Source organism: Hyaena hyaena, unplaced genomic scaffold, assembly GCF_003009895.1.
Source record: "Hyaena hyaena isolate Hyena2069 unplaced genomic scaffold, ASM300989v1 scaffold_84, whole genome shotgun sequence".
NCBI classification, from domain to species: domain Eukaryota; kingdom Metazoa; phylum Chordata; class Mammalia; order Carnivora; family Hyaenidae; genus Hyaena; species Hyaena hyaena.
The window spans coordinates 3457679-3468580 of NW_024080716.1; the positions used below are offsets into that span (position 1 = coordinate 3457679).

Here is a 10902-nt window from a genome sequence, read left to right on the forward strand (position 1 = left end):
AAGCTTACCCAATATATGTATAGTGTCTATTAAAATTGAATAGAATAGTGAGTTGGGATGGCAGTGTTGGAGTAAAACTGAAGGACCCAGCCTCAATTTATAGAATGTTAGTGATGATCTCATCCAGCTTCTGTATTATGCAGCCAGGAAAACGGAATCTTCGCACTTGAGAAGGGGATTTCTCAAGGTCATAGCAGAAAAGTGGCTCTAAGTTTCATGAGGGTGGCCACAAGGTGTACCTTGCTCACATTTTATCACCACACATAGCACAGTGCCTGGTACATGGTAGAAGTATTCTATACACATTTTGCATGGGCCAATGAGGGGAAAAAAATGATTATATGAATGAGTGAATGAATGAGAGAGACAATGGCAGAGCTGGGCTAGACTATACTTCCAGGAATAGAAGCTTGACAGCATCTAGGCAATTAGGATGATGACTTGTTGTTACCAAACATCCCTCAAACGAGTTCTTCTTTGAGCCATGTTGGTTAAAGAGGCAATGTCAGGTGCCTATAGACGCTGATGTACAATGGCACAGTTTGAAGTCATTTTAATTCTCTCAAATCTTTTTATTTATCAGCAGTATTTCTTATTCAGTAGAGTTACAGCTCTTTGAAGAGCCTCTTTATCAACTCTATCACAGGGCACTAAACTTACTGAACTGCACTACCTACAACACTGCTCACATTTACATTATGTCTTCGGGAATGATGATGGGCATAGAGGCTTCCTTCTACCCCACTCCAGCTATCTGAACACTCAATAACAGGCTCTTGGAGCACTAACAGCATTCACTCTAGAGGCAGTTTTCAGAAATAAAGAGAAGCAGGAGAGGGGTCAAAGTGAGAGGGTGGAGGCTGTGAACATTGAAACTGCTTGATGAAAGGAGAAAAGCTGTTAGACTTGTTATAATTGGAAGAGCATATGCAGGCCTCAAAGAAGTATTCAGGCAATTGGAAAATACCTTTTCAAGTACAGGGCAAAGGGGGGAAGTCAACAGCAGGTATTGGTATGTAAACAAGTCAAATGTAGGTGAAAGAAGAGTAAGCATGTTTCATCATGGATTCTTGGAAGCTGTTCTTTGCAGATTTCAGTGGGTAATTCAGATTGACATTTCAAGTGGCAGGAGACAGTCTGGGTAATAGCTTCCGTATTCCAAATAGTCAGGTTCAAGTGCAAGAGAGGTCTTCGTAAACAGAATTGATGGCAGTCTTTTGTGATAGAGCAGGGGTCACTAAGACTGCTTGGGGACCCAGGTGAACTTCCAGCCTCCCTCCTCATCTCGACACACAAAGGCTTGTCCCTGGTGGAAGGAATGAGTTTTCACATTACAGTGAGGGCTCAGGGATGTGGAGAAGGCCATCTCTGTCTTATTGGGGGACACATCAGATGTATAGTAAGGAGGGGTCTGCAGCTCTCCTGGCGCATCTGAAAGTTGGGAAAGTAAGTGGAAATCTTCCCCGTGCCTGGCAGTGCTATGTGAGGGGGTTGCTCGGTCACCTCCATAGTCAATTGGCAGGTCCTCCCTGGGGATATTCCCATAATTGACTGCATTATCTGGAAACTGGGGAAACGTGCTGGCAATTCTTCTGGGAGGAGAGGCGAGGGCACTGTAGTTAGCTGATAAAGTGTCATCAATGGTATTGAGGTCTTTTAATCCAAGTGTTTGAAGAACCCAGGGATCCACAGGGGGCCCAGGTTGTTCTTTACAGTTAGCAAATTCACTGGAGAGGTTTCTCTTGGCATTTTTGTGATGGGGGATCTCAGGAGGAAAGTATCTTTGCTCTTTAGGTTTCCTCTTTCCCTTTCGGAATGTTCCACATGCTTTGGAGAACTCATCTGATGACAGTAGTTTCTAGGGAAGTAGTATTTGAAAATATACAGTCAGATAGTCAAGGAAGATCATTTTGTTTACTGTTGTCTAATTAAAACTCCTTCAAATATTTCCTTGTCACTTTAACTCCTTAGCAAACTTGATTAAAATTCTATTCTCTCTCTTTCTCTCTCTATTTCTATCTCTCTCTCATACACACGAACAAAAGTGATTGGATTAACTTGTTCTTAAATTAAAATCTATAAGGACAAGTTGCCACCTGGAAACCACAATTCATGCTTTTTTTTTTTTTTACTAATCATTTAAAAGTTGAAAGAAAAAATAAAGTCTTTAAATTTTCAACTCAGGGAAGTAATTATTATAATGGTGACAATAATAGCAACTATCATGCACCGAACACTGGCTACCTGCATAAGGTCATTTTATATAGGTACTATAAGAACCTTCTTTAGTGAGGAAACTGAGGCACAGGCATATTAGCGACTTGCTAAGGATCACGCAGCCTAGATTAAATCGAAGCCATGTGACCCTAGACAGAGCAACTGATTGAAACAGTAGCTATCACTGCTTCTTCTTGTTCTATTAACTTTCATAACACTTTCACGTGATATGTATTATTCTACATCTTGAACAATTGGTAAAAAGGGAGAAAAAAGCCCACCTAATCAATATCATTTACGAATTTCATAAATGTCCTTTTTTTTTTTTTTTTACAAAATGGTGGCTTGACTAAGGAGCCCATGCTAACAACTGTGAAATGTGCTCCCTTTCTTAACAAAGCTAACTGGATTGTAAAGGAGTCAGATATGGTATCTTTTCTTTTCTTCTCAGAACTGTTATGTTCAGTAAAATTGGTAAGAAGCATCACCAATTTAAATCAAATAATATCAAATAATGTAGCTTGTCTAGAAGCAAGGTAAAGATTGATGACAGAAGCAATAGTTATAACAGAATGGCAAAAAGGAAACAGAAATATGAAACGCAAAGAAAGAAAGAAGAATGGAAAGAGACTATGCGCAGCTATTTGTCCTCAAGTTAGATACAGTCCATTTTAGAAGTAAAAACAACACCACCAAAAACCCATTTAAGATAATGTAATTGGTGATATAGCACTGTCACTCAAGAAATCAGGGCTCCCGCCATATTCATAACATTTTAGAGCCGGGGAGATGGCTAAATGATCTTTAAGGCTGTGCATATCCAGATGAAGGTGACCGAGGCTAAGTGAGAGAGCAATTTGCCGAAAGTCAATCTGATAATTAGAAGAACCGAGTGTCTTTCAGATCTGATTCCCACTGCAGTGTTCCATCTATTTAGCTCTGTCTTCTGATTAACCTCTGTTGTCTTCGCGATTCCCTCGACTGGCTTGATTCTTAAGCAACTTCTGCTGTAATATATGGCTACCATCTGCAGTCTAGATAATTCCAAAAAGTGGTACATAAACATTGCATAAAATATGCAAGTGCCATATTTCCTTCAAAAAACTCCATCTAACCTAGAAAAGCATTTGAACCCAGGCTGTTCAGAACACCGTCTACAATTACTTAAGCAGTTTTACCCAAAGGGTCTCCATTCTCAAGTCACTGCTGTGTTTTTATAAAGGGGATAGTTACATACCTACCTTGCCCTTTTCCTCAAGACATTTAACCAAAGCAGAATTCAGGTATTGTCTCAGATGATTATTCTCTTCATGCAACCTAGCAAGTTCTTCTTCCTTCTGCACCAGAGTATCTTGGAGCTGCAAAAAGCATACAATGGTGAAGGCTGCTCTACTATATTGACTTTGTAACCTTATAATAACGCCACTGATCCTTAGCCTGCTTAAACTTGATTATTATTCTATTTGTTTTACGAACTCAACCTCCAGAGAGCCCTTGTCCTCTAACGCCTCAATCCAATCTACACCCACCTACCACCTGATTGTTCAGTTTTGTGCTCTGAACTTCTTATTCATTGCAAAGTGTTTGAAGAGATTATATGACTTTTAAGACTGCAACCACAAGGGAATCGGAAAGGTATGTAGGAAAATGAGCTGCCTGCAACTGTTTAAATATAGAAAAAGGTATTTGGAAAGGTTTCGCTGGACTCCTTCCTTGCACATTAAGAAAAGAAGAAAAACAAGGGGGGGTTAGGGTCCCTCATCCTCAGATTGATCTGTTTGTATGTCTATTAGATCAAATTACTCTCTCAGGAACGACAACAAATAAAAATGAAGCAATCTTTGCAGAAACTTTATAATCATCATCCCTCTCCAAGTGATGAGCTATATGTATGCTTTAAAAATACTATCACACGGGGCGCCTGGGTGGCTCAGTCAGCTGAGCGTCTGACTTTGGCTCAGGTCATGATCTCACGGTTCGTGGGTTCAAGCCCCGCATCGGGCTCTGTGTTGAATGTTTGCTCAGAGCCTGGAGCCTGCTTTGGATTCTGTGTCTCCTTATCTCTCTGCCCTTCCACTGCTCATTCTCTGTCTCTCAAAAATAAATAAATGTAAAAAAATGTTTTAAATACTATCACACTCAATATATATATCATTTGGTCTTTGCAACAGTCCTCTGAGGAAGGCAGCATAAATATTTCAACTCCATAGGTATGGAAAAAGACGATTCAAGAAGTCACACAACTAAAATGTGCGCACTCAGGTCCTGACTACAGGGCCCCTGAGAGGCTTTTGGTCATTGTTGTTGACTTTGTTGTTTTTGTTTTCTTCCCTGTGACCCTGATCACCTATCTTCCTGTCCACCTCTGTGGACATTCACCCACTTTGGTTCTAAATTGCAAGTCAACATACGAATTTAACAAGGGAAAATAAGCAAGGTAATATTAAGGGGTGATGTTAAGAATAAGCTGCCTGCTAAGTGAAATGAACCAGATGAAAAAGACAAATACCGTATAATTTCACTCATCTGTGGGATCTAAAAAAAAAAAAAACGAATAAGCAAACAGAAGGCAGAATCCTATAAATACAGGGAATAAACTAAGGGCTGTGAGGAGGAAAGAAACAGGGGACGGTAACATGGGTGAAGAGTAGTGGCAGATAAAGGCTTCTAGTCACAGGAATAAAGGCACAGCATACGGACAGTTAATGATATTGTAGTAGCATGACAGTAGTGTATCCGTATGGGGACAGACGGTAACCACGCTTGTGGTGTGCACAGCATAATGTATAGAGAAGCTGAATCACTATGTTGTACACCTGAAACTAATGTAACATTGAGAGTCAATTATACTCAAAGAAGTTTAAAAATAAAAGTAAAATAAAAAAAAGAATGCGTGGAACATGCCCGCCTGGTCTTAATATTCTGATAACCTACACATACCTGCTTGTTTCTGTAGAGCTGATTGGAAAGCTGAGTCTCTTCCCAAGAACATGAGTTAGGAGCAGGGAAACTGGAGTCACTGGATGATTCTACGTGAAAATACCAAAGGGATAACTGAGCAAACGCACCTGGGGATTTTGTGTAATACAGAGCTCACGGAGGGATCTCAGACAGTTTTAATGGATCCAATTACCTTTCTAAAAATAGCTACTGCCTCCTTACAGGAAACAAAACATTGAAAGCTTCCAGAATGGATAAGCATGCTATGAAAGACAAATATTTGTAGACTATATGCCAAAATGGCTAACGGGATGAATTTTGAGGAGCCAAGAGGTTACATTTCTTCCTGATAAATAAACTCCTGCTGGCTAAATTCATAAAACCCATCCCCTCTGCATTATGAATTCACTCAAATATTTACTGATCCTTCCCCCGCTAGGCATCACTTTGCAAATTCCACCATGTTTTCCAAGTTTCTATCTTATTTCCTAAGGTTTAGTGTTTGATAACATGGCGTTTGGCTCTAGAATCAACTCCCGTTGATTTGATGCTGTCATTTTTCCCCAGATGAAAATCTTGGCCTGTTTGTTTATCTGTTAAAGCTGATGGAGAGTATTTATTCAGAATTATATGTGGTAGCCCTTTCTAGTTGGAAATAATGTGGACCTTGCTTCTCTGAAGAACTTGATGGAAATCTCAAAACTGTACCCTGAATTCACGTATTTCAAATGTCGTCATTTGTCATCGTTTGTATGCCTTATATGCTTTAATAAAGAGGGTTTTTTTTTTTCATATTTGATAGCAAACTATATCTACCAGTAAAAGCTATGCTTGTGCATACTCTTTGGGTTACTTTTATTTTATTTTCCTCATCTAGTACAGTTTTGACTCTTACTCATCTCTATGGAAATTGAAGTATTACCGAAGTATTTTTGACTAAAGTAAAATGATGAGTAAGGAGACAGGAATAAAATTGTATATAGCTACAGTCTGGTTTTATATTCTTGGTCTTCTCTGCTCCATGTGGTAGAAGGCCAAAATTTCACAACTCCCTTCTTGATATGTAAGTGTGTTTCAATATTTTCAGGTTTTTTGTTTGTTTCTCAAATTCAAAAGAAATAATATGGCAGAACCAGGAGTACAGATATTTAATTGTGAAGTGTCTACAAGTTTTTCTAGAAACCAGATTGTTAATATAGAAATTCGCTTAATATTGGGGCGCCTGGGTGGCTTAGTCGGTTAAGCGTCCGACTTTCACTTAGGTCATGATCTCGCGGTTCGTGGGTTCGAGCCCCGCGTCGGGCTCTGTGCTGACAGCCAGCTCAGAGCCTGGAGCCTGCTTCAGATTCTGTGTCTCCCTCTCTCCCTGACCCTCCCCTGCTCACGCTCTTTCTCTCTCTCTCCTAGAAATAAATAAAAAACATTAAAAAAAAAAAGAAATTCGTTTAATATTTATAAAAACTATTTACTCAGCCTCCAGTGAAAATTAATGCATGGTTTTCCATCATGGTATCTTTCCCTCTATAATTGAAGTCTTCTTTGACCAAAAAGGAATAACTTTTTTCCCACTTATTAGACACTGTTCAACTCTAACATAGAGAACAGATAGAGAACAAACTGAAGGTTGATGGAGGGAGGTGAGTGGGGGATGGGCTAAATGGGCAATGAGCATTAAGGAGAGCACTTGTTGGGAGCACTGGGTGTTACATGCAAGTGATGAATCACTAAATTCTACTCCTGAAAACAATATTACGCTATATGTTACCTAAATAGAACTTAAGTAAAAATTTGGGAAAAAAAAGCAATAAACAAAAACCATGACCCAGTTAAAAAGAAAAACAAAGAAGTAAATGCATTTGGTCAAGCACTTTGAAAAAAAAAAAGAAAGAATAGCTATTCATTTTAGAAAAAGAGGAAAGAGTACCGAGACAAATCATTTGAAAGATAATTGTTCTGATTTCACTTTTTTTAAATAAACTTTTAAAAATAAACATGGTACGGATACAAAAAAAAAAGACACTGTTCATAGGACTTCCTTATGAAATAAAAGGTATGTTAGTATTTTTCCTTGCTTCTCTCTTATACCCCAGGAAATTTCCCTGAATTCCAAAAGAAATGCTCCAACTGGTATCTTGACTACAAAAGCATCTCACTAATATTGTTTATAAATCTTTGACCCAAAAGCAAATCCCCTCAGTGGGATGGAAGTCTCCAAGAACTATAATGTGTGGGGAGAAATACACCTTGACCAGTCGCCAAAGGGAAGAACGTCATTTTCAGTATTTGGCAAGTACAGAAAAGCAGGTTATTTAGGGCGTAAAACGCAGGAGTCTTTGGGCTTTCTTCAACTTCCCATACCATTCCTTCTTCTACAGAGTTCTAGCCCATGATGCTTTGCAACTATGGGTGCTGGAAAAGGGCTTCAGACCTACCCGGAAAGCAGAAGAGCAGAACTTACCCTGTGCCTGTGGTGCTTGTTGGGGCTCTCTGTTGTCCAGGAGACCAGCAGCCCAGAAAGAGACCCAAGTCTCCGTGGAAACGTCAACACTAGATTCTGACGTTGTAGTGGAATACGGGCAATTATAGCTCTGGCCTCCTACAAAGTACTGGTCTTGGCAAGGCAGGACAGTGTTCTGTGAAATTCAGTATGAGGGATCAGGGTGGGGGAGGGGGGGTCCCAGGAGATGGAATGATTGGGATTTGGAGGGGGATGAGGGTGGGAGAGAGACAGGCACAAATTACAGCAGTGAATCAAAAACAGTACAGGTGTTAAGCATAGATCCCAGATTAATTCAAGTGGTCGAAATATAATTACTAAAAGGGAATCAGCTCCTTGGTTTACCCAGTAGTTTCCTTAGGCCCTCTCGGCAAAGAATAGGCTAGTATTGGATGGACCAAGTTTGTAAATATCCAGGAGTATTTTCTGTTGCCATGACTGAGTCATCTAACAGGCTATCCAGGATCTAAGTAAAAGGAATTCTCCTTAATGATTGAAAGACATAAGAACTATTTGGCTCTTGCTAGCAATACCTTAATTATATTTCTAATAACCTTAAAAGACAAAGAGCCCAGAAAGCTAAGGCTGGAAAGGACTGAACGGGACATATAAGGAAATCTCCTTATTTTTGCTTCTTAGTTTCTAGATTATAAACTTGCTCCATTCCTTCCTTCCCCCTTTCCCTGGCTTTGAATGCTGCCGGATCCTACGCTGGTCCAAACTGTTTGAGATGGATGTATGGATATATAGATACATTCCAGAGATAACTAAACATATTTTGCTCCTAACTCCAAGCACAGGCACATATAGTCACTCCGAGTAAACATATCATTAAAGCTGACACACGTTTGTCAGCAGGGACAGCAGGCTCTAGATCTCTCCAGCCCCAGGTCTCAGTGCCCTTCCAAAGTTATCTTGCCACTACTGACTGCCTGGCATGTTTTCTCCACTGTGTTCTGAGCCAGCGAACACCTTCCTGCCCCCAACAACTCAAACTTCAAACACACAGTCCTTTCAAATGTCCAAGCAGGGGCAGGTATGCAGCCTTCCTGGGTTAATCTGTACAACAGCCCACTCTTCATTATTTGTCAATGTTTAATCAGGTAAAAGTCATTCATTTCAACAGAGTCCAGCTTTGGACAAACTCATTTTGACCACTACAAGTCTTTTGTTGACTTGAGGACTTTCTTGAGCATAACATTAACAGGAAGGAAACAAATAAGAAGGAAAAGGAGAGAGACAGACAGACAGACAGACAGAGGAGAGAGAGGAGAATTAAGTTAATTAAGTCACAATGTGTTAATATTCCCGGTAAGTTAAGTTTTGAAAAAGCTCAGTCTTGAAGCAAATCCAGCTTGGGCAGTGCAGACCAAATACACTCAGCCAAAAGTTTATCAAGGACTATTTTCTTTTATGCCAAAAGCATGTTTGTAGGCTCCTTCCCTGAGGTTATTATTGGAATCAGAGCTGAACTATTATGCAACTGACACCTGAGAAGAAAACAAATCTCAAACACCCTTGGACTAGCTCAAATCCAATGTCTGCAAATACGTCCATAATCTAGAGGAAGAGGTGGAATGAAAAGGGAGTCCAGGTGCAGAGGGAAGAAAGGAGATAGTACAGAGAGTAGAAATAACCCAAGAGGGTAAAACGAAGTGAGAGATGGGGGAATGACAGACTGAGGGAGCAGGGAGAGAGGGGACAGGGGAGAAGTGGTAGATGGGGCAGCAGAGAACACCCCTTTTTAATGGGCAGGTAGCAGAGAAATCTGGCAGCCAAGGTGCAAGAAATTCTATATGCAAAGCTTTCGAGCTCTCAGGGCCCCCAGGTTTCCCCAGCGCATTACCTAACCCCCAGGTGCTCACTTACCATCTTGCAGTGGAAGAAGGCGCTGCAGAAGCTGAGCCCTCGATTTTTCAGTAAAGCCCGTAGGAGCTTTAAATGGGACTGAGGGGAGGAGCTAGGAGAGGCGAGTTCTAATCTACGCGAGCTCCCGGGGACGCCGGGGACTCCCGGCGAGCGCCGCCCTCCGATTCGGCGCGAGGCTGTCAAACCGGTGACGTGGGTGAGGAGCCACCGACACAGAGTCTCTGGCGCGCCCGGCGACCGCCCGCCGCGCGGGGACCGGAGACCTGTCGCGGCGCTCAGCGTCCGGGTGCGCGGCGCGGCTTCGAACCGGGCTCGCCGCCCGCGGTCGGCGGGGAGTCGTGGGGGGGTGGGGGGTGGGGGTGGGGGGCTGGACCGCGCGGCCCGCCCGACGGGGCGAACCCGGCTCCCCCTGCAGGGCGGGACGGACTAGCCGGAGCTGAGGGTCAGGAAAAGCCCAGAGCGGCGTCCCAGGGATGGAGCACCACTTGGAGAGCCAAGCAGCACGCCCCGGACTTAACACTGCTCCTGTGTATTTCCTGGCCATGTGATCAATACCAACCTAATGTAGGACGTGGTGAACTGATTGGCTTTCCCCCCCCCCCCCCCCCCCCCCACCATTTGATATATCTCCTTTCCCCCAACTCCTGAAGTGCCTGTGAAATGTGAAGATGATCTATATCCATCCTAGAATGTAAGTTTGGGGAGAAGAGCCGTTCCGTCCATTGTGTTCATTGCAGTTTCCAAAGTGCCTGGAACAATCTCTAACCTGTCATGGGTGCTCAATAAAGAATTAAAATACAGGGGCGCCTGAGTAGCTCAGTCAGTTAAGCATCTCACTTCAGCTCAGGTCACGATCTTGCATTTTATGAGGTCAAGCCCTGCGCTGGCCTCTGTGCTGACAGCTCAGGGCCTGGAGCCTGCTTCCAATTCTGTATTTCCCTCTCTGCTCCTCTGCACTCATGCTGTGTCTCTCTTCTCAAAAAATAAATAAACATTAAAAAAAATTTTTTTTAAAGAATTAAAATTAAAATTTCAGGGCTGTCTTGGTGGCTCGGTCAATTGAACATCCGACTTTGGCTCAGGTGATGATCTCAGGTCTCAGGGTTCATGAGTTGGAGCCCCAGAGCTCTGCCTTAGGCTCTGTGCTCAAAGCTCAGAGCCTGAAGCTTGCTTCAGATTCTCTGTCTCTCTCTGCCCCTCCTCTGTTCCCACTCAGTCTCTCTCTCTCTCTCAAAAATAAATATTTTAAAATGTTTAATATAAAATATAAATTTAAGAAGCTAAAGTGTCTGTCTCTGTGTTGGCCTTATCTTCACATTACTATTATATAGAATAAATATTATAGTAATGAAAAAATACTTCTCAGTTAAAGTATTTGA

At 41.9% G+C, this 10902-nt stretch overlaps 1 protein-coding gene across 1 annotated transcript; it reads right to left on the reverse strand.

Moving 5' to 3' along the window:
- Nucleotides 1-1237: 1237 nt before the first annotated feature.
- Nucleotides 1238-9211, reverse strand: GMNC (geminin coiled-coil domain containing). Its single transcript, XM_039234192.1, has 5 exons — nucleotides 9206-9211; nucleotides 7616-7790; nucleotides 5158-5246; nucleotides 3459-3575; nucleotides 1238-1858 (listed from the first exon to the last, which is right to left on the reverse strand). Exons 1-5 carry the CDS (start codon nucleotides 9209-9211, stop codon nucleotides 1238-1240), a joined length of 1008 nt encoding a protein of 335 aa, XP_039090123.1.
- Between the last annotated feature and the right edge of the window lie 1691 nt (nucleotides 9212-10902).